General features: G+C 43.4%; 1 protein-coding gene across 4 annotated transcripts in view; it reads right to left on the reverse strand.

The window, feature by feature from the left end:
• Positions 1 to 2821: 2821 nt before the first annotated feature.
• rps6ka1 (ribosomal protein S6 kinase a, polypeptide 1) overlaps positions 2822 to 22849 on the reverse strand; it is a 55645-nt gene continuing 35617 nt past the window's right edge. For 2 of the 4 annotated variants that reach the window (XM_071910213.2, XM_071910216.2), the window contains exons 3-22: positions 13562 to 13678; positions 13325 to 13406; positions 12279 to 12359; positions 11952 to 12031; positions 11691 to 11797; positions 11078 to 11115; positions 10184 to 10326; positions 9976 to 10046; positions 9776 to 9864; positions 9473 to 9537; positions 9199 to 9301; positions 8497 to 8627; positions 7557 to 7682; positions 6702 to 6791; positions 6371 to 6529; positions 5577 to 5738; positions 5295 to 5371; positions 5084 to 5201; positions 4765 to 4902; positions 2822 to 4077 (exon numbers count right to left, since the gene is read on the reverse strand). In XM_071910213.2, coding sequence (XP_071766314.1) covers positions 3955 to 4077; positions 4765 to 4902; positions 5084 to 5201; positions 5295 to 5371; positions 5577 to 5738; positions 6371 to 6529; positions 6702 to 6791; positions 7557 to 7682; positions 8497 to 8627; positions 9199 to 9301; positions 9473 to 9537; positions 9776 to 9864; positions 9976 to 10046; positions 10184 to 10326; positions 11078 to 11115; positions 11691 to 11797; positions 11952 to 12031; positions 12279 to 12359; positions 13325 to 13406; positions 13562 to 13678 — 2100 coding nt within the window. In that variant the 3' untranslated portion in view covers positions 2822 to 3954. Of the gene's footprint in view, positions 4078 to 4764; positions 4903 to 5083; positions 5202 to 5294; positions 5372 to 5576; positions 5739 to 6370; positions 6530 to 6701; positions 6792 to 7556; positions 7683 to 8496; positions 8628 to 9198; positions 9302 to 9472; positions 9538 to 9775; positions 9865 to 9975; positions 10047 to 10183; positions 10327 to 11077; positions 11116 to 11690; positions 11798 to 11951; positions 12032 to 12278; positions 12360 to 13324; positions 13407 to 13561; positions 13679 to 14986; positions 15313 to 16578; positions 16630 to 17822; positions 17944 to 22849 lie in introns of those variants that run through there. The other 2 variants (XM_078289669.1, XM_071910214.2) reach the window with 2 other exon arrangements.

The following is a 22849-nucleotide window of genomic DNA, read 5'->3' on the forward strand; positions in this document are numbered from 1 at the left end:
ATCAGCCAGAACAAGAACAGAAAGGCAAATAAGGGAAACCCGACGACTGGAAACAAACTTCTATTAAAGGAAATCTCTACAGCTGTATTATCTCTTATACGGCTCTCAGGCTAAATGAGGATGTGAACCCCGTCTCTCCACCCATCCACCCACTCGTTTTCACACACCCATCCAACCACTCACTCTCTCTCTCTCACACACACAGTTTAAAAAAAAGAAAAACATCAAAGCAGAGCAGAGCAGTTTCAGATGACAACTGAGGTAAATGGAGGAAATGGGACCTGGATGAAAACTACACTACTTTCTCCACTTCCAAGAGATAAGAGGACAGACGACGGCGATGATGCTCGTCTTCCACTGGGCTGTAATCAATATCACTATCCTGCTGCAGGCTGAGTCAGTCAGTCAGTCTCCATGTGGGCGTTTGAAAAGAGCAAGAGGTCATTCACTGCAGCGTGAATCACTGGCATGCCGACGTCAACACACAGAGAACAGAACAGAATCATAAATACCACAGAGGGTGAATGTGCGTCTGCGTACGAATAAGTTATGCTAAATTTCTCTCGAACGTGACGGTGCACATCTTTCTCAGCGTGGGACAAAGTGTGTGAGTGCAATGCAGATGAGTGAGGGAAAATCAGCAGTCAGAAGCAGAATGTTTCACTGTGTGACTGTTATGTAAGGGAGTGCTGCTGTGCATACAAGGGCAGGCGATAGGAGGTAGAGGTTTTCTGCCAAGAGCTGATATATTAAAGCGCTACCTGCTCCGATGGTTCATGGTGTCGCAGTGCATGCATGCTGGAGGAGGAGGGAGAGAGCATATTTACTGTATGTAGAGGTGAAGGGCATGCTGGGTGGAAGAGTGGGAAGAGGAGATGGTGTAAGAGAACACTGCTGGAGTGTCTACAGGCGATCAAGGGCAGATGGAGGGGCGGTGAAGTAGAAAAAGTCATTTACATGCAGTCAGATGTTTACTGTTTGCCCTCCAGTAAGCCTATATGCACAAGCTGTCTCAAATATGCAAGTATAAATACTTCTCAGTCCCATTCACACTTTTCATTAAAGGGCACAATAGGGACAGTAATTTGAGGCCTGAAGTGTTTTTATCAGCAGGTCACAGCAGCCCATTTCTGCCACCTTTTAAAAAAAATAAAAATAAAAATAAAAAACCCACATAACTTTTTTTTCCATCAAGTGAGATTTTTTTCTCAATATTACTATTTAATATATTATGAGATAGTAAGTCATAATTATGAGATAGTATCTGATAAACATGACTTAGTATCTCATAATTATGACTTACTATCTCATAGATATGACTTAGCATCTCCTAATTATGACTTAGTATCTCATAATATTGAGACACTAAGTCATAATATTGAGACTGTCATAATTATGAGATACTAACTCATAATATCGAGATACTAAGTCATAATATTGAGACATTATGACATAGTGTCTCAATATTATGACTTAGTATCTCGATATTATGACTTAGTATCTCAATATTATGACTTAGTATCTCAATATTATGACTTAGTATCTCATAATTATGATTTATAATCTCAATATTATGACTTAGAATCTCATAATTATGACATAAGTCATAATGACACTGAGTCATAATATTGAGAAAGAAATCTCTCTTGATGATGAAAAAACAGGAGGCGGAAATGGGCTTCCATACATACTTTTCAGCATCTTGTAACAATGGTTGAATTAGAGGCGACTAGTAGACACAGTGCATCAGTCATAGTCTGTGCGGAGAGTTTTGATAGAAAGGCATCTGATCTGAACTCCTTAGCTCAGTGGACCTGGATTTGTTTTACTTCTGCATGAAGACAGGCTTGCACTTAACTCCCCCTAGTGGCCAGCCATGGTAACATACCAGGCTGAGGTCCCAACACTATGTAGAAGGCAAAAAGATCAGATACACAGGCACACAAACACTCTACAGTTCCCTCTTCTCCACCAAATTAAGGCCTAGTTGACAAGAGGCAAAATAGAGATCAAAAGAAGAGGAAGATGTTTCCATTCACGTAGGGAAAACTGGTCGGCCTTATTAGGTACAACTCAGAAAACAGAAAACAAGGGAGACATTTTGTCATAGCAACTGGATTTTTAATTCAATATTTGTAAGATATAAAAATCTTCATCTTTATGATACAATAACATCTTACCATTTGTCTGCATTTACTGTAGTCGAAGGAGGGAGACTTTTGCCACCAAACAAAAATTACATAACTTTGATCCCTTATGAGGTGAGACCGCTGGTTCATGGATTATTTAGCCACACAGGTCTTCCCTTCTTTAGATGTACAGTACAGTCTGGCTGTTTGGTTTGTTAAAATGTGTTTTCATGTAAGACATTCTGCCTCACCTGTAGGCCTAGGCACCGAGCTTAAAGCAGGACCTACCCCATGAAGCTACTTACAGTGAGACACATCTGTCTTTTACTGATTGTAAATGGGAGACATGGGAGCGCTTTTTAGGATATTCTCAGATTTTAGCTGTCATGGTCAATAAAATGAAAACCAGTCAGCAAATCTACAGAAATTCAAAGATTGTGAATGAGCTAGATATGTGAATACACGACCACTGAAGATACTCCCAAGTGAGCGATCAACCGCAACAACCAGTGACTTGACAGATGGAGATTTTAAGGGAGCGAGTAAATTGGATCAAGAGAATGGTCAGCCCCACCTCGCCTTTACATTTCACAACAGAAGAAGAGAACTGTATGGCATTAACTCCACAGACTGATTTCCTGCGATGTGCTCAGCATGTCTTTCACTATTTTAAATCACCACTTTCTTTGGACAAAAAGAAAAAAAAACAAAAAAACGATCAACAACGAAAGCAGCCAACACGGGAAACAGCATTCAATATGCATTATCCAAGAAACACAGTGGAAAAAACAGAAAACGAGAACAAAGAAAATATAGAGAATTTAACATGCCACAATGTTCCTCGGGCAAGTTTCTTTCACAGAAAGCCACCTATTTTACTATTTTTTGTTAAGTAATAAAAATAATAGACATATCTCAAATGGGTGCCAGCAGGTTGACCAAGCGGAGTGAAGGGAAGGGAGAGGGACGAGGAAGCCACATGACATCATCACGGCACTGGACCATGCACATGACCCTGCAGCATCCCGCAAGACAATACGCACGCACACACACTGCAAGTCATGCAACTAACACACACATACACACACGCACATTCTCTGTAAAACAAAATACAAGCATAGATTGACATTAACCAAAACATCAGCATTTGACATTTCCCAGAATCCACATGTTCTGGCTGTACCAAAACCAAAGAGGCATTTATGGCAGAAATGTTTCCTTTTTTTTTTTTAATATTCATGTTAATAATGCTCTTTCAAAAACATTTAACAGCAGTTGGACAGTACTATGGTTTTGCGCTGTCGGCACAGGTTGATTTGGCAGCACTACCGGTAATATAAAGCTCATCAACTTTAGAAAAAGAACAGGAAGACGGACGACGAAACAGGCAGACAGACAGGCGTGCAGCAAGCGGAATGACAACCAATCACAGCAATGCGGAGGAGAGAAAACACTTTCATTATCACTATCGAAAACGTGGCCGCATTGACTCTGTGGCAGGTCACACATACACACGCACACACACACACACACTCACACACACGCACGCACATTGCGCGAACACATCTGCCAAAAACCTGCACCCTTTTTTGCCCTCACTGCCCCCATCCACCTTCATGTCCTTTTGCTTGTCCAATATAGCAAATAGAATGATAGCAAGAGCGGGACGACTGATGTCACAAGATGGGGGCAGGACCACAGTCACTGTTCCTTGGCTGGTAGTAGCAGGTGGACACTGATCCCCGAGCGAAGCTGACTGGGTGGTGTGAGCCAGGAGGTGTGGTTTCGGTCAGTCTCCAGTGAGCTGATTGGTTGTTGTGAGTCTCTACAGGGAGGTGGAGGGAAGTTTCTTGACGCGTCTCTGGGCTAGGAAGGAGCTCTCGATGGGCTTGAGCTCCGGAGTGGGTTGGGAGTTCTTCAGGGCGGAGTAGGTGGCTGCCATCGCACCCTGCGCACACACAACAACATGGGGATGTTTAGGCAAAGGCAAGGCAAGCTTTATTTACATAGCAGCACATTTCATACACAAGGCAAATTCAATGTGCTTCACATAAACCACAAAAAATACATAATTTGTCTTGTAAAATGACATATTAAAGAAAGACAGATAGAAAGAAAGAAAGAAAGAAAGAAAGAAAGAAAGAAAGACAGAAAGAAAGAAAGAAAAAGAGAAATAAAAGAAAGAAAGAAAGAAAGAAAGAAAGAAAGAGAAAAAAGACAATAGGTAAGGATAAAAATCGATAAAAACGATCAACTCAAAATTAAATTAAAAACAAAGAAACACAGAAAGAAAGAAAGATAAAATAGGTAAGGATGGTAATAAAAATAGAAATCAATAAATTCTAATAAAAATAATAACACCTGTATATATGGATGATTTAGTAAAAGGCCACAGAGAAAAGGAATGTGGCTTAGTGGTTTAATGGTGATGTTTAGTGGCTGGACAGGAGAGTTTGGTAGCCCACACATCCACTGTCCAAAATGCCAGAAATAAAAACATCAATTAAATTAATCTCCATAACACCATAAACGAAGAATGTACACTTCCATGATTGTTTGAACCACTTGAACCAGCTTGAAGTACAGTATTTTAATGATAACGACTATTTTGGGAGAATCCGCTCAGCCCCATTACCTTGACCAGTTTGGGGTCCTGGTGTGGGAGCTGGCTGTTGGGCAGGTGGTCTCTCTGGACAATCCAGGGGTGTCTGAGCACCTGCTTAGCTGTCAGTCTCTGGTGCGGGTCCACATGAAGCATCTTAGACACCAGCTCCTAGAGGGAGCACACATCAAACATGCATGTGAAACTGGACAGAAACGGGACAGAATGAGGCCGGAGCCAAGAGTCTGCGGGGCGTCCCAGGAAAGTTGGCACTAATCACAGTACACTTGAAGTCAGTTTATGAGACCAGTCAGGTGCAGGGAGGTCGAGCTTTAGAGATTTCTTGCTCTACCTTGGCAGAATCGGACACAGCGTCCCAGTTGCCTCCGGTCAGACTGAAGCGACCGCTGCCTATCCTGCTCAGGATCTCATTCGGGGTGTCCTCGGGCCCATTGGCAAACGGAGTGAAGCTGGTGGAAGGAAATGGGACAGAGAATGGAGTGAGTGTGAGGGAGAGAGAGAGAAAAATGTGTTTAAGAGAGTGTTTGTGTGTTGGTATTCACCCGGCCAGCATGGTGTACAGCAGGACTCCCAGACTCCAGATGTCGCAGCCTTCGTCATAGCCTTGACGCTTCAACACCTGCAATACAGAATCAGAGACAAGCGCGTGTTATTCCAACGTCTAACACTGTAATATTTCAATTCAGTGTCATTCAATGTTTTCATTTAAAGTCTGTGTCTCAGAGAAACAAATTTCATCACTTTTAGCACGACCATTAGTGTGAGATCAAGACCAACCGATCGTGAAGCTCACAGGTATGAGACTGACCAATCACTCGGCTCACCTCGGGAGCTACGAAGTTAGCGGTGTAGCACGGGGTCATCAGCAGGCCGTTGTTGGCACGCAGCTGCTTAGCGAAGCCAAAGTCACAGATCCTGATCGACTCTGGATTCCCCGACTCGTCAACATACAGAATGTTACTGGGCTTCAGGTCTCGGTGCACCACCTGCAGAGAGAAGAGAGGGGGGAGGGAGGAATGAAATAAAGGAAATAAGGAGTGAGAAAGATAAAAAAAAAAAAAAAAGGGGGGGGGGGAGAAACCGGGAGAGGAAAAGGTAAGACAAAGGAAAAAAGGAAGAGACGGGATGAAATAAATTTGAAAAAAGTAATAGCAAAAGTTAATTGTATAACAGGTAGTTTGAGCCAAGTAATCTGATTGGTCGAAGATGCACTCTCTTAATTCCAAAAAAAAAAGCAAGGCTGGCTCTTGTTTTCTCCTGTTTTTCATGATTATTAGACATACTGCTTTAAAGAAAACTCTTCAGTCAGTACACATAAAATCCATTATTTCCCCATAATTGCCCAGTTTTCCCACAGGGATCACTAAAGTTTCATCTAATCAAATAGCCTTGGGGATATTCTTTACTGTGACTGTGGGTACAATGTCATACCCATAATCACAATAAAGAATACCCACTCTGGTATTATTGTGTTTTTACAGTAACTGTTTGCAGTGCTGTATCTTGATTCTGCTGTATTGTATGAAGCCTCCCGACTATAAAGTCAATACAAACTGTGACAGGAATAAAGAGCACAACCAGCTGCTTGATGTGGATCAGTAGTGCTGGTAGTTCTCACCCCCTGTGAGTGCAGGTACTCCACAGTCTTGGTGATGGTGTGCAGCACAGCGCTGGCCTCTCTCTCAGAGAAGGACTTCTGCTTGAGGATCCGATCCAGCAGCTCTCCTCCACGCATCAGCTCCGTCACCAGGTACACCTGCTTACCGTTGTCGTACACCTGAGACACACACACACACACACACACACACACATTATCAACAGTCATCATCTGTGTCATTCGTTACACGTTCTTTCCTACACTTCCTAGGCAGATATTAGGCATTGGTTGTGTGGGTATGTGTGTGTGTGTGTGTGTGTGTGTGTGTGTGTGTGTGTGTATATACACTCACATCCTTCAGTGTTATGATGTTGGGGTGCTGTCCATATCTAAGTAGAATCTCAATCTCCTCAGAAGGGTCTGTACTGGTCTTGTCAATCATCTGTCAATCACATGAAAACACCAATCACACACCAGGCTCAGATTTTAAGGGTTAGTTCACAATTTCCCAGATGCATATTCATACTTCTTTTATAAAGACTGCCTTTTTTCTACATTCTATGTTCTTGTTTTAATTCACATTTTATGCATATAATCCTACACATTTTACATTCTACATTTTACTATGTAGTATCCTTTCTTTTTCATGCTCTACACAGGCCAGCCTCTCAACGTGCTCTCACTTTTTAAATAAAGGTTGCTTAATGATATTTTATTGTATTTAATGACAAAATCACCTGACAGACAAGTGAGAAAGAAAACAATTTTGTTAAGGCTTTCCCAGATTACGCCAGGACTATCCGGGGATTAAACTAACATCTATGATTTGACTGTACCCCTTTTTGACTGAATTATCTTGTGAATTATTTCCATAGGAGTGGTGTTCGGGGTAATTTTGATTCCAAGTTTTGGTTATAGTCTAAGTTAGTGCAGGGAGTAGCACCAAAATTGTTGTAGCAAATCATTTGGATACACTGTCAAAATTTATGGTTATTTGTGGTTATTTGTTTTTCATTTTGCGTTTCCTCTATCAGTACAGGCAATTTTCTTGCTGTGGTAGGTGTTTGAACAAATATTACAGTAATACAGTAACCGTTGTTGTGTGTAGAGAAGGCAATTATACAGTGGCTACACTCTAGGGCAGTGCGTGCCATGTAGGACTCTTTCCAGTGTGTGTGTGTGTGTGTCTGTGTGTGTGTGTTCAGACCTTGACGGCGTATTCTGTGTTGGTGGCTTTGTGCACACAGCGTTTACAGACAGAGAAGGAGCCCATGCCGATGTCTTCCTTCAACACATAGCCATCGCTGAACAACAGGTTCTTCCCATGTAACTGCTGCAGAGGGAGAGACGAGGATGGGGGGGGGGGGGGGGGGATTGAATCAAAAGAGTTGAATCAAATCCCAACAGCATTCTCTCTCTCTCTTTCTCTCTCTCTCTAACACACTCACACACACCCGCACGCAGCTAAATGCAGTTCCAGCCAGGCGTGAAACAGGATCTAAAGGCATTTACTGCTGCTTACCACTATTAAGCCATTTCATACCCTTCCTCCTGTCTGGCTTACATGGACATTGCATTTTTCATTCATTCAGTCATTCATTAGCTCAACACAGGGAATTAAACTGGACAAAGGCCTCCATCTACTGGTCAAACAGTGACATAGGAAAGTGTGGATCAGAGCCTAGAATTGCATAACACTGCCAACGTACTTGCAATGAAGTACCAAATACAAGCACTCTTGAATTACTTGATTCATACATTCAGAGACAGATTAAAAATATTCGCCTTTGGAAACCAATATGTTTTGTGATGCTGTGCCTCTCTTAAGGAGTGTTGAGGACTTAAACAGGAGAGAGCAGTATTGTCACAGGAACCACATTCATTCCAAAATGCTATATATCCATTTCAGAAAATATAATATAATATCATCCATCATTTTGTTAGAGTATGTTTTCAATGTTTTCAAATGGTGGATATCTCATTTTGGAATGACACTCCTCACATGCACAGTGAGAATTGGGAGCACACTTGCAGAATCTTCCTGGCAAGAGAGCACAAACTTGCACTACGCGTGTCTAATACCCCCCAGTCCACGCTGTGACAGTGTTGTGGAGTCCTATGAGTCGTACGAGTGACTGACGGCTGACCTGGACCACTGGGTGTGGCGGGGGCTGGGCCGGCTCCTCTGAGCCTTCCTCCTCCAACATAGTCGACGCAACGAAGCTGAAGCCTCTGAAGAGCTGGTGGGCTCCGGCGCTGGGCGGCACGCCGGGGGAGTCTGGGAGGGAATAAGGAAACACAACAGTTAGACATGAATGCATAAAGCGTTGCAAACTGACACAGAAATAGGATGAATGGACTGCGGCTCTAATTACAAAACCCATCTAGACGGTAATGGAATCAGTGAAATATATGTTTTGATTCAATTCCTTGGGCAATAGATGTTTTTTAAGATGCTAATAATGCGTTTTCATCCGTCCCTATTCAAATAAACCACAGCTTAAAACAGCTAAAACAAAAAACTGGATGATTTTGAATGCATGCACACACACATTCATGTATTTTTTATGAGCACTGCCATAATGAAGTGTTTATTGTGTGGCTTCATTGTGCCAGACTAGCTCAGCTCAGGCAATGATGCAGAATGATGCAGGCCGCATGGAGGCTTTCAACAGACTAAATAAGGCTTGTTTCATTTCCTCTGTACAACATCCTGTATTGATTATTTTCAGCTGAAACAGAAATAATGTAGTGCTTTGGCTTAACTGGTGAGCCAAGCCAGATATGACATGGACATGGAGTCAACCAATGGAATTGCACCAGGTGAACTTTCAGCTTTAACCTCTGACCTTTAGGCGTGCGGGAGGTGAACTCTGAGTCAAAGTAGAAGGTGTCGTCCGGACGAGCCACAGCCGGTTTGAACGGAGGCTTTATCTCTCTTCTGAAGAGTTTCTGAAAGGCATAAAGGACCTTTACTCATCTGTATAGTTGCGATTTCCCCCCCCCCAACAAAGACTAAACATGATGAATATCTAAATGAACATCCTCTCATTATATTTTTTCTATTGTGTATATATTGTAAATGAGAGTAAAATGTCTGAATCTGAATAGTCAGGCACTCACATTCCAGTCTATGGTGGAGAAGAAGCAGTGCCGCTTGATCTCCTCTGCACCGTCAGCTCCAGACCCTGCCAACACAACATCGCCATTAAGCAATATTGATCTCAACTTAAGTCCAATACCAAACACTGTTTTTATAATTAAGGCTACATGCACAATATACCAAGGGCCAGTTTCTATTGACCACCCACTTGCATTTCATATCCAAATAAATATACAACCAGGCGTAACCCCTTCTCTAGGAAACGGTGTCAAACAGTGTATTTTCTGCCATTTGTGAAGCTGTGTTCATCAGTCGGTACTCACCCAGTCTGTTGGAAGGGTTCCTCTTGAACAAAGCCCTGAGCAGAGACTGGGCCTCCGCACTCAGGAACTGGGGCATTCCCAGACGCGCCCTGCAGGGAGAGACCCACAGTTACTTCATCACTGATGATATGGAATCAGACTTTAACCAACAGCGAGAATCGACACTTCACCCCAGAGAGAATCAGACAGAAGATACTCACTTCAGAATCAGGTTCATAGTTTCTTTACGGTCCTTCCCTTGGAACGGCAGAGCTCCTGTCAACATCTCAAACTGGGAGAGAGAACATACAACCGTCATCTAGAATATTTACTTTCCAGGGCTGTGTAAAATATATAAACACAATATTTTACAGATATTATATCAGAATTTATGTATTATCTGACTAAAAAGTGATGTAAAATCCTCACCATTAGTACTCCAAATGACCACCAGTCTGCGCTGTGGATGTGTCCCTGCCTGTTGACGACCTCTGGTGCCATGTACTCCACAGTGCCACAGAAGGAGTAGGCCTTCTTCTCATGGTCGATAGCTTCTTTACACAAGCCAAAGTCTGGAAAACACCACAAGACACAGTCGACACAATATTGCAAAATACTATACTATAGTATCGTGGAGTAGTATTGTGCGTTTTTCTTTTATGTTATTCTACACTCTGCTGAGCATTTGGTGCCAGCAGCTAAACTCTTTCCTTCATTATAGCTGATTAATATGCTTATGTCCCTTTTATTTTACGGCACTTTGTACTTAATATCACACATTGAACTTTATTCTAAGCATACCTAGAGGGCAACAAATAACCGATAAAACACAAAAAACAAAGCATAAAGTACAACAATATGCAAAAAGCAGCAAAATGGCTACAATATGAATCCTACTTTTAAATTACAACACTATATCTCTGTTGGCATTTATCCTTTTGAAGCTTCATCAGTGTGACCTCCCAAATTGCCGCTCTAAAATCTCTTAAGGTCACCTTTGATTCCAGCGGCAGGCCGCGGGGTAAATAAATGGCTGTGATTATGGACGACGATAAGATTATGGTGTAATAATTAACCGGAGGAACATATACAAGCCCATATGCAGATATCTGGAGTCGGGGAGATAAGGCTGTCACCACACTATGACTAATGAAGGTCAACAGAGTGGAGGAGAGGATAGAGGAAAGTACTTGTGTGTGAGTGTACGTGTCAGAGAGAGAGAGAGAGAGAGAGAGAGAGAGAGAGAGAGAGAGAGAGAGAGAGAGAGAGAGAGAGAGAGAGAGAGAGAGAGAGAGAGAGAGAGAGAGAGAGATAGAGACTCACCTGTGAGTTTGATATGTCCCTCCTCATCCAGTAGAATGCTAGAAGACAACGTAGTCAAATGTTAGGAAAAAATCATCATCCTCATATATTTTAAGAATATTTTACGATTCTAAATGCAATAACAATGGAATAATTTCTCATATGACGGAAAGGTTTTGTTCCCCTTCCAAGCAGTTGGGAAAAACTTCTCAGTGTTCACTTCCCAGGTTCTTGGTTAATGTATCGTATATCAGATTACTAAATAAAAGCCTCTTCTGAGTGCACTCCAGAAGGGGATGATAGCTTTTTCATAGTGCCAGCAATATACATATTTCATAGTCTAATTCCCAAGCCAGCCACTGTAAATGTATTCCTGTGAAATTCAGCTTTACACAATTCCCTAAGCTGTACTGACTTTGAGGATTTTTTAAACTGATGACGGGTCCAGTCCAAAAATAGTTACTGGGTTGAGCGAGTGGTCTGTGATGCTTTAGACCTGCTGATGTAATTCTGGTGTATCCAGCAAGTATAAGGATACAAGAAATGAAGGTGTGGTGGCATGGTTCATAAAGTATGCATTTGTTTGTGTTTGTTTCTGTAGTCTTTCAGTGTGTGTATATCCGTTTTCTCCTACTTTTCAGGTTTGAGGTCTCTGTAGATAATGCCCAGGCCGTGCAGGTGGTCCAGTCCCAATGCCAGCTCTGCCAGGTAAAACTTCACATCCTCCTCTGTGAACATCACCTGGGAGAGAGAGAGAGAAAGAGTGTGAGAGCACATGAGAGCGAGAGAGACCAACGGAGATAAACCAATCTCAGCAAGTGAGATAAATGACGGGATAAAAGAAAACCGGAGCTCAGTTCCAGCAAAACATCAAAAACAAATGAACAATTCCCACCTCTTTAGACAGTCTAGTGAAGAGATCGCCTCCTCTGAGGAAGTCCAGGATCAGGTACAACTTCCCTTCAGTCTGGAATGCTACACACACACACACACACACACACGCACACACACAAAGTTGCATTGAAATTCATTAGATTCAATTATAAATCAGGCGGCATAACTGGCTACAGAGCATTAGAGGTAATAATTTCTGGAATTTAAAGCTCTTCAACTCACTAAAAATCGATTGAGAAAAATCAATAATGGAATCAATACATGTCATCGTATTGCTACTATGTTGGGAGGAGAGAGTAAAGTGAAACAGCGCTGCGGGCTGACTCACCATAGTGCAGTTTGACAACAAATGGGTGGTTGACATCTGCCAGGATGTCTCTCTCCATCTTGGTCCTCACACGGTCTCTCACTGTGGAGAAGAATACAGAGGTTAGTGTGTGTGTGTGTGTGTGTGTCTAGTACGGACTAATAGCATGTGTTGCAGGCAAATCCAGTAAAACTTGGACTGCAGTTGAAGAGTTTCATTCCAAGATGAGATGACAACCATTTGAAAAAAATGACACTTGCTCTAACAAAATGATAAAACATGATTCAATCAAATTATGGCTTTTTTTAAAAAAAAGGATGGATAGATAACTTTAGTTCTTGTTTGACAAAATACAACTTTTACATAGTTGATCTTTTAAATACAAGAAGATGCTAAATATTGAATGATGAACTTCAGGTGATGATATATAGCCTTTTGTAATTCAGTTCAATTCAATTTATTTTCAATTAAATCATTTGTAAGTCAAAAAATATTACTTAAAAAAAATTGTTACAATGTGGACATAAATAAAAGATGTATCTGTGTGTATGCCTGTACAGTTAATGCCAATCAGATAATGTGTTCTGAAGGACTGTGTGAAGTGGCGTGTGAAAGAAATCTGTTCCTTTCTGTTTCTTTCAACATTAGAGCCTGCAGCGTTTAACCACAACACCTGTTTGTATGGTGCAAACTAGGGTGGTCTCAGCATTACTTAAACATACCTATCTACTTCTCTTCAAGATACAGGAAAAGCACACACCCCCTTATGTGAAACTGGATGTTTAGCCACTTGAAAACAAATGCTGAAAGCACCACAAAAGCCAAAAAAGAAAGCATTTTTGACATGTCCCTATATGAACTTAGTGCTGGGAAATGAACATCTGTGTAAAGGCTGTAAATACAAACAGGACACAGATGTCTTTTCATCTGCTCCCCTGCATAAGAAATCTTGCTCAAAGACACTTCCACAGGGTTGACAGTTGGGGTCATGGGAAATCAAACCTGTGACCTTTTGGTTATAACCCCACCGTGATGACACCCTACAACTGCATCACAGGCTAGTGTACCTTTGAGCGTGGCCTTCTTGAGGACCTTCATGGCATAGAGCTGGTTGGCATCGGGAGGGGTCACCTTTCGTACCAGGAACACCTACAACACACACAACACCAGAAACACTGCGTTATGTACTGGAATATGTGTGTGGCTCAGGGAGAGAGCTTCTGGTAAAGGAAGAGTGGGAGAGAGAGAAAGAGGCATACAGAGAGAGCAGAGAGTGTTAGAGTGAGTGTGTGTGTGTGTGTTACCTTGCCAAAGGATCCCTGTCCCAAGACTTTGAGCAGTTCAAACTGGGAGGCATCAGCCTTCTCTGAACCCTCTTTGACCACATGGGTAATGTTGATCTCCTTGATGTCTCCATCCTCCTAGAGAGCGAAAGACAGAGGGAGAAAGGTATTTAATCAATCAATCAATCACAGAATAGATAGAAAAATAGTGAGGATAGTATGTTTTGAAGGACTGTTGTGAAGCATAAGAAAATGATCAGCAGATTACTGAGAATTTGTTGCTCAAAGAGGGCGCTTCCTTCACAAGGGTGTCCCCTGCTCTAAATAACACAACATCTGAGAATAATACTACAGAAAGAGGAAGAATGCTAAAAAGCAAGGTGTAAGTGAGAGAGAAATGAGTATCATTTCTCTAAGGGGGTGTGTACTTGTCACTTTTATTTAAGTTTCTGGAAATAATGATTGCAGTTGCAGCATTAACTTCAAGTAATTCTCACAGCAAACCAGCTGTACCTTCTTCTAACACTAGATTTGACCCACAGAGGTACACAACATGTTGACTATTCCTGTGAGGTGCAACAGACACAAGTTTTAGAACTTCAAGCTTGGCCTTTTGGAAACAGTTCAGAGACTTAAAAACAAATTCAAGCACGCAACAACAACTTCTTCAGCTTCTCCCAGGGTGGAGCAGCGACAGCGCCGACAACTTACCACAGACACAATTGCCGCTGCTGACCTGGTGTCAACCTCACTCGCAACTTGTTAACACCCAAAAAAAACAAAGCATCAAAACATCGCCAGAATGTGAACAACAAAGTATGGAGCAACATCAGAACAAGTCTCTTTCTAGAGATTAGCTTTCTCAGTTCTCTGTACTCAAAACCCCTTGAGCTTTCCGTCCCAAGCCTAGGGTGAAGCACACTGGTACAGTTACCCAGAGGGGATTTGGTCAAATTTGATGAAGTTGATGGGGAAATACATTTTAGTTCGCTTCTACTTTTGTGCTAAAAAGGGGGGGATACCTTGTCCCTTCATCCTCCCGTCAAGTTCTGTGTGGTTGATCCACAGCACATTTAGCAAAGGAAGCCTATAAAGCAATAAAGCGTCAACAGCCAACAACACACACCTATTGTAGTAAATTTGACAACAGGAAACCAGAGAACATGCAGTCTTTCAGCTGCACCTCACTTTTAAACAACCGCTGACACCAGTGAGTATTGTATGGTCTATAGAGTATCATGATGCCCTATAAGGACAGTCCTGCATTAATACAATTACAACAAAGCCTGGTGTGCACATTGTAGGCTTAACAAAACCCACTCTCTGCTTGTTCACACAAAAATTAAAGCGCCTCATCATGGCATCACATTATCAATGACAGTAACATTTCTCTGGAGCATACTGGAAGGTTTATCAAGGTGCCAACAGGATTAGTTATCACTTTACCGTCCAGCGGTTCCTCCCTGCAGGTGAGCTGTCTGTGCCGCTGCCTGGTGCTGCTGCTGCTCTGTAGCTGCTACAGTGAGCACTGCTGCTAGCCAAGGCTTTGTTCTGCTGCTTTTTAAACAGGTAGAGGGTCAGCAAGCGGCCCAGGTTGAACCTTTTCTTGTCCTTATCCATCTCAGCTTCTCCCTATCTTCTGCCTTGACACCCTACCCATGTCCATACCAAGGCAAACGCACAACGACCTCATATGAACCACCTTACACCTCACTTCATCACACACACGCTTTTAGACTTTTTCTTGCAGTCATTGCAGGACTAACTGTGGACTGCAGTCTGTCTGTCCGTATCTCTCAATCTCTGCCCTTTATCTATTCTCTCAGCCGGGGGCCTCTAGTATTATTATTAACTCTTCATCTTCATTTTCTCTCTCGTTATCTCTCTCCTTCTCTCTCTCTCTCTCTCTGTCTGTCTGTCTGGTTAGCCCAGTGTGTCCTCAGTGAGCTCTGACTGACTGTCTTACTGCAGCTGAAGTGAACTGGAACCGAGGCAGGCAGGAAGGAAGAGCCTGCTCTTACTCTCACAGACCTGCAGCACCCCACAGGACCCACAGAGAGATAGAGAGAGAGAGAGAGAGAGAGAGAGAGAGAGAGAGAGAGAGAGAGAGAGAGAGAGAGAGAGAGAGAGAGAGAGAGAGAGAGAGAGAGAGATACGGCTAAGAGAGAGGGAAGGATGGTGAGAAAAAAACAACAAGAGAGAGGTATTTTTCTGCCCTTCCTCTGACCTGGATGCCACAATACATGTCAGATCTCAGTCGACGTGTGTGGTCAGTATCCAGCCCCATTTCCAACAGGCAGCTCTCTGCCACTTCCCTCTGCCCACACTAGTTAGTCGCACTGGGAGCTTGAGGAAAGGGGGTGGTGGGGCGAGAGAGGATGAGGTGTCCCCTCTCAGTGTCAACACAGCCAGAGGATTCACTGCCGGCTGATGACAAAGATTTTCCTGTCTGTGGGCAAATGTGTCCCTGTTTTCCCTCTCTTCACTCCCATGATAGGTTATTCCCCCTTATCCTCTCTTAAAAAACAGCTCTCTCCTGTCCTAAACCGCTCTCTCGCTTCTATTTTATTATGTCTTATTTTACTGCTCTTTATAAAGTACCTCTGCCTTTGTCTCTTTAACAAGAGAGAATAGGGCATTACACACCCATACAAAATACAGTCCATGAGTCAACTTCGCTCTTGACCGAACAGTAGCATATCACTATCGAGGCTGTCAGCAGACCTGCTTTCCACAAACATCTGATTACACTGCAATGCAGTCCAGGCTTTGAAACGGTCGATTTCAACTGGTTTGCGATTATTGAATGCAATTTCCAGGGGGCATGCAGACATAAAAAGCAAAAGTGCTTTACTCTATTTAAAGTGAATGAAATGCAGGGCTGTTATTACCATAATCACCCATATGTTCTTCATAGAATCGAGCTCAAGCAGCCATAAAGCGATAAAGTAGGACAGGAGTAGAGTGTGTTTGCTTAGCGAGGGAGGAACTGTAGATCAGCCGGATGTGGCTGTACAGTGCGAGCGGTCAGAGCTTACCTGGGCTCTAATATTGGCAAAGTCCTTCTCTATCCAGGTGATACGAGAGTCCTGGGAGGGGAGGATGGGTGGGGATGAAGGGGTTAATATGTGCAGGTTGGTTGTAAGCGAATTTCAGCGGTTTACAGAAATACAGATTGACACGTATTGTAAATGAATGCACAAGTGCCCTCGCGACCACACATATGCCTCCTGCACATGCACACACACACACACACCCACACCCACACATACAAACCCACACAGAGGGGGTAGAGCGGAGCAAGATGGTGATGATTGCCACACTGGTGACAGGAAACAGCTCTTCCCTTCTAGTTCTCACTTCCTCTTCTCTCTCCACTTCCTGGCTGCTCATTAGTCCTAACCTACATCTGCTCGCAGCTTAAGGCGATGGGGAGCGGTATTTCCCAGCATAATTGCCACTTCAGAGTATTTTTGCACTTTATCAAGATGATTTAGCAGGAAAACCCATGTAACAAGTGTGTCTCTGACAATGTGCTTGTGACATCTGGTACAGAAATGACACCTTGCAACTTGCAACCTTGTCAAAACACTCATTTGACAGTTTAATTGTAATTTAACAGTGACACACTCAGGGTTTCCCCTCTCTGTGTGAACTAGCACAGTGTTTTTAAAAGACTGTGTTGGGTCTAAGGAAAGACTAAAATTAGTCTCCAGATTGTTCTGGACTTCAGTTGTAATTTTGTTGTGTTGCCATTACCTTTTCTTTTGTCTCTTCTGTGTCTTTTCAACATAACACAGGCTGAATACTAGGCTAGTAGATTAGAGTGTAATAAAACAGGAAATATTTGCCTGTATTAGCAGTAGACTCCCAAATCATCCGGAAATGTAAGACCCAAGGAAAGAAAGTTTGAAAGCCGATGAACTAGTGAAGCCAACCAGGATATAGTGCAGGGTTAGAAGAGGTGGGCTATAAAGACACCTTCATGTGTTTCCTCTCTGTCACTTCACAGCTCAGAAGACAGCAACTCAGCCTCACATCCACCCTCACAGAGGAAACTCCTTCCTCTGCTCCCAAAATATCACACACACCACACACACCACACACACACACACACACACACACACAGCTGCCTGCTTCCGGCAAGTCCCAAGTCTGTAACCCATCCATCACCCTGGCACCGCTCACACTCACACTCACACAGAGGAGCACAAACGCACTTGACTGCACAACACTACACATGCAAATGGAGGTTAACAACAAACACAAAGGGGCCACTTGCCTCTGGTAAGCGGGTTTTGGTGCGGAAAATGAGCCTCCACATGTCTGTCTATTTCCATGTCACTAACACTGTCACTGTCGCTGACTCTCTCTGACACTCACCGTCTTACAAATACACACACACACACACACACACACACACACACACACACAATGGTAAACTTGGCTTCTGTACGCAACACTGACACACACACACACACACACACACACATACACCCCAAAATGGGAAGTGTTAAAGATATATAAATGGATATGAGCAGCAGACTGATTTGACTGAACAGAGCAGGAGGAAATGGTGTCAGAGTGTCAGGAAGTGTCTCTTAGGAAGTGGTTCTCTCATAGAGAGAAAAAGGCCGAGTGAGGGAGTGGTAGAGTGGCAGAGACAGACAGTCAGAGAGTAAGAGAGAGATAGGAGAGAGAGAGACTGGAACACTGAGCAGTTCCAGACAAGTCCACGACAGAGCACTCTATTTTGTTTGACTTCCCTTCCAATATTGGCTTTGCATAATTAGGCACTTTGTATGATTGCGCAAGCCTCTGTTAGCAATGGCACATTTCTCAGAGAAGGGAAGGAAATGGATTGCATGCTGATGCACGCTTAGAAACTATTTGTGCTGAAATTGCACTTGCCTCCTACAGAGGGAGAAAGAGATAAACTTGTTTGAAGTGAGCAATTTCCTGCTGGATATCAAGCTGGCCAAGCTCCAACAATGGCTGGCAGATGAAGATGCAGTGCAGTGAAGAACAAATCAGAAAAGGAGACTGTATCAAACCTTTCATCAGCAGGTTCTTCAAATCGCATCCTGCCACTAAAATACTCTTAAATCGAGCCAAAGCAAACAATATAACCAATCCCAGGTGTGAGCTATTTCCAAGCAAATGAATCAACGGAAAAGTTGTTAAGTGTACAAGCCTTCAATAACTCGCCCTTTTTTTCTGACAGCTAGAAAACACATGTACTGTATTCTGTCACTGTATGAAGCTAGACTAGAGAGACAGACCTGGTGTAATGCTCTTTAGCAAACACAAGGGGCCAGTGTAGGTCTACAGCCAGTCCAGCGGCCAGTGCTCCATCCATGGAGAGTCTGTGAGGTGGGAGCTTTAGCCAAGTAAGGACATGTTCACTTTGTCAGCTCAAAGCCCCCCCCCCCCAAAATCTCACTGTTGGCTACGACATAAATCACAGCAAGCGAGAGGAAAAGAGGGACAGAAAAGGAACACATGAGAAGTGACAGAGGGAACAGTTAGCAGGGTGCGCTGGTGCTCAAAAGACCGTCGAGTAACTAAAGGTCACAGGTTTAAGCTCTGCAACAGCCATGAGTCTTGACCAAGTGTCCCTGAGCGAGACGCCGAGCCCCTACCTGCTCACTCGCTCTAAGCTGCTGTGCATGACCTGAGGGAGCGATACGACTGTAGATGACGGGGAGATTTAAGAGAGAGAGAGAGCGACGATAAAGAAGGCTGAACGCGAAGGAGAGAGGAAGAGAGGAAGAGAGAGAAAGCACTGTAGTGTTTAAGGGCAAAGTGGTAGTGAGCGAACAGTAGCGAAGGACGACTGAGTTCACTGCGGCTCTAAGCTAGCTGTAAGACACAAGACAAGTCTTTGTCTGCGTGTCCTGCAGCGGCCTCTCTCCCCTCTCTCCTGTGAAACGGAGCAGCACCTGCACATTTTCAAATACATGACAGCTCCGATGGTTGGAACAGAGAGGAGAGAGAGAGAGAGAGAGAGAGAGAGAAAGTACAGAGTGTGAGACAGGGAGGATGAGTACATAGAGGGAGACAGAGACTAGTCTAAACATCCATCCAACCGCGGCCCAGTCTCATCACTGTGAAAACAAATAGCACTGGACTACGTATGCGTGTCCAAGCTCCATACACACACACACACACACACACACACACACACACACACACACACACACAGAGGGGTAAATTACACTGTACAGGTACTCTGCAGTACTATTTTGAGTATGACTAAGAAAGCTTCCAGCCTACATGATTACATAATTATAGCTGAAGGAAAGAAGAGACCCTTCAAAATAAAGTAGGCATAATGTCAAAATTAATAGCTCTGTGTTGGATCCACTAATAAATGTCTGTCCCACAACAGAGACATCGGGCTGAGAATATGGAACACGTTTTTCCTTATGATCTATAAGCCTTTTTACAGGAAAATACCCCACATATAATACAGCGGATGTCTAATCACCTGGGTGTGACAGCATCGTTTGGGGTTTAGAGAGATGAACGAGGCAGAAACAATAGCTAGAAAGTAGAAATGCATTTCTTTAGTGCAGCACTACAGCTTGACTTTGCATGTGCTCTGAAAAAAAAGTGTAGGAATTTGTAGTTTGGAGTTCCCAGGCTCACATTGGGGGTTGAGTGTGAGTGTGTGTGTGTCTGTGTGTGTGTCTGTGCTACATTCCAGAAGACACTGGCCCATGTCTGCAGGCAGGCGGCCACATCCGTCAGGTGAGAGATAGGAATGTCTCTCTCTGCGTCTATCAGTCCGAACCTCTCCGGTCTTCTTTCTCCCGCCGTAACTCCGGAGGCATCAGCCAAAACCTGCTGCTCCAGTCGCAGGGCTGACTCACTCAATTCCCCTATTTTCTCGCTCTCGCTCTTTTCCTTTTGATGATTTTCAGAGGCTATCTCTGCGGCTCACCTTCCTCACTTTTCGTTTAGTCACTCAACCTCTCTATCCGTCTTTTCCCTCTTTCTTTGACTTTCGCTTTTTCTCCTTCTGTCTTTCCGTGGGTTAGGGCCATGACTGACGGGTAGGTACAGAAAATAGAGGGTGGGTTGGAAGGATGGAGGTAGAGGGCAGAGGATGGATGTTCACCTGGTACAACGCTGTACTTGGAAGGCTCCACATGAGTGGCTGTGGGCGAGTCGTTAAGTCCCACAGTGGGCAGCTTTAATACTAGCTTACCTGGTGACAGATTTAGAGAAAAATAGCGAGTGGCTTAATGAGCAAGCAAGTGTGAAAAGGGGAGAGAACAGGAAAGCAGAGGTCCAGTAAAACGTCAGGCTGGCAGACTAGCCTGAAGGCTCAGACGGAACAAAGGACTAGTAGCTGAGCGGATATTAAAGGTATTAATCGAGCCAAAATCGTATTTGTCAGACTATTAAAAAATGTTTAGCGGCTCACATTAGCTGCCACTGGCGTTAACTCACTCAGGCACTTAACCCCTTACTAATTTCCATGATTATCCCCGTCTTCCCCAGTACTGCTGCTGGTATCCCATAGATAGGTGGAAGAAAATAGCTTCATGTACTTCATTTTTTTAAAAAGAGGAGAAAAAGAGGATTTGGGGGTTATATCAATACCAGTAATTGAGGAACAACACTACTGATATCCATTAAATCTGACAATAATAAATTCATTCTTACTTAGCATAATTCACTGCTTTATAATCCACCTCTAGACCAGAATTTTAAATCATGTTCTGGGATTTTGTTTGGAATTTGTCTTATGTACTATAAATGTAAAAAAAAAAAAGCAAACACCAGTATATCTGTCAGGTGGTAATACACAGCTAGACACACACTGAAAATAGTTGACATACAGTAGGACAATAACAAAAAGGCAGAAATACAGATATAGACAAAAAGCATGAGAAAGTCATTGGGCTTAGTGTGTGGTGTGAGATTGGTCTGTCACAGTAGTGAGGTAACATGTCTTGACCTTTGACCCCTAAGCATAGGGCACCGCTGGGGTTAATACCCATCCTGTAGCACTCTCTCCCATCTGTCCCCTCCACAGCACCCACCCACACATGCGCATTTATAAACCCATACAAACAACCAGATTTGTAATCAATACCCATGTAGATATGCACATATACAAACTATAAATGAAACTGTTAGAAACACTGCCCCAGCCTCACAGCACACTGCGGAAACTGGCACCACAATCCATTGACTGAATACAGCAACTGTGTGGAGAGGGTTAGATGCCAGTATTAGTGCAAATACTATAGGAAACGAGGAATTAGCACGGATGCCACAGGGAATGCATCGGAGGTAGCACAGCATTAGCGCAGATGCTACTGGAAATCCCATTGTGGCATCTGTAATATTAATAGCACCAGCAAGAATAGCAGTAAGATGATAGGCAGTTCAGCGCTGGGCCAGTTGACACGAGGCCATTACGGCCTTGTGTAACTTTTAGAGTGGCAGTCTCGGTCAATAAATAAATTAAAAAAAGAAGGAGCGAGAAAGAGATAGTAGGAAAGAGTGAGACAGAGCAACAGAGAGAGAGAGACACACAGGGAGAAAGTGAGAGATGAGTGGGAGAGATAGATGAGACAGAAGGAGATGAAAGAGTGGATGTTGGTAATGTAAACAATGAGGTCATCGGAGGCAGAGCTAAGCTGGCTGACTGCAGCAGAACTGTGTAGCATGTTAAACAGACACGCCACAGCATGCTGCGGCACTATGCATGGAACACAGACACACACCTCCATGTACGCACACACACACACACACACATACACACATACACACGTCAACTGTCTCTAAGGTCTTAATTTCTCTCTTTCGCTCCCTCTCTCACCTTTCACACTCCCATAGTTCAAACTCTCCACACTTGCCAGGACATTCTAAAATGGCAGCTTTATATCTCAGTCAAGAGCTATTGCTTCCTCCCTCCCACAGTTCTCCCCTTTCCTTAAATATAAACCTTCCCACTTGCCCCATGCACATGTACACACACTGACACACACACACACACACACACACACTGCCACTGTGCCTTGTTCCTCAACATGCCCTACCCTTGTCCCACAAATCTTCCTTTGCAACACACACTCATGCACACACACACACACACACACCCCAATAATAACCTTCTGCCTTGTTCCTCAGTGTGTCCCACCCTCAGCCTTGTTCCTTTCTTAACTCCCATGCCAGCATAGGTGAAATCAGCACACTGGTAGCAAATATTTAACTAGCCTGCCAGGCAATCAGCCAGGCAGCCCCACCTTCCTTATCCACTGGGGCTAGAAATTACCAAGCAACCTTCCT

Source organism: Centroberyx gerrardi, chromosome 17 (genome assembly GCF_048128805.1).
Source record: "Centroberyx gerrardi isolate f3 chromosome 17, fCenGer3.hap1.cur.20231027, whole genome shotgun sequence".
NCBI classification, from domain to species: domain Eukaryota; kingdom Metazoa; phylum Chordata; class Actinopteri; order Beryciformes; family Berycidae; genus Centroberyx; species Centroberyx gerrardi.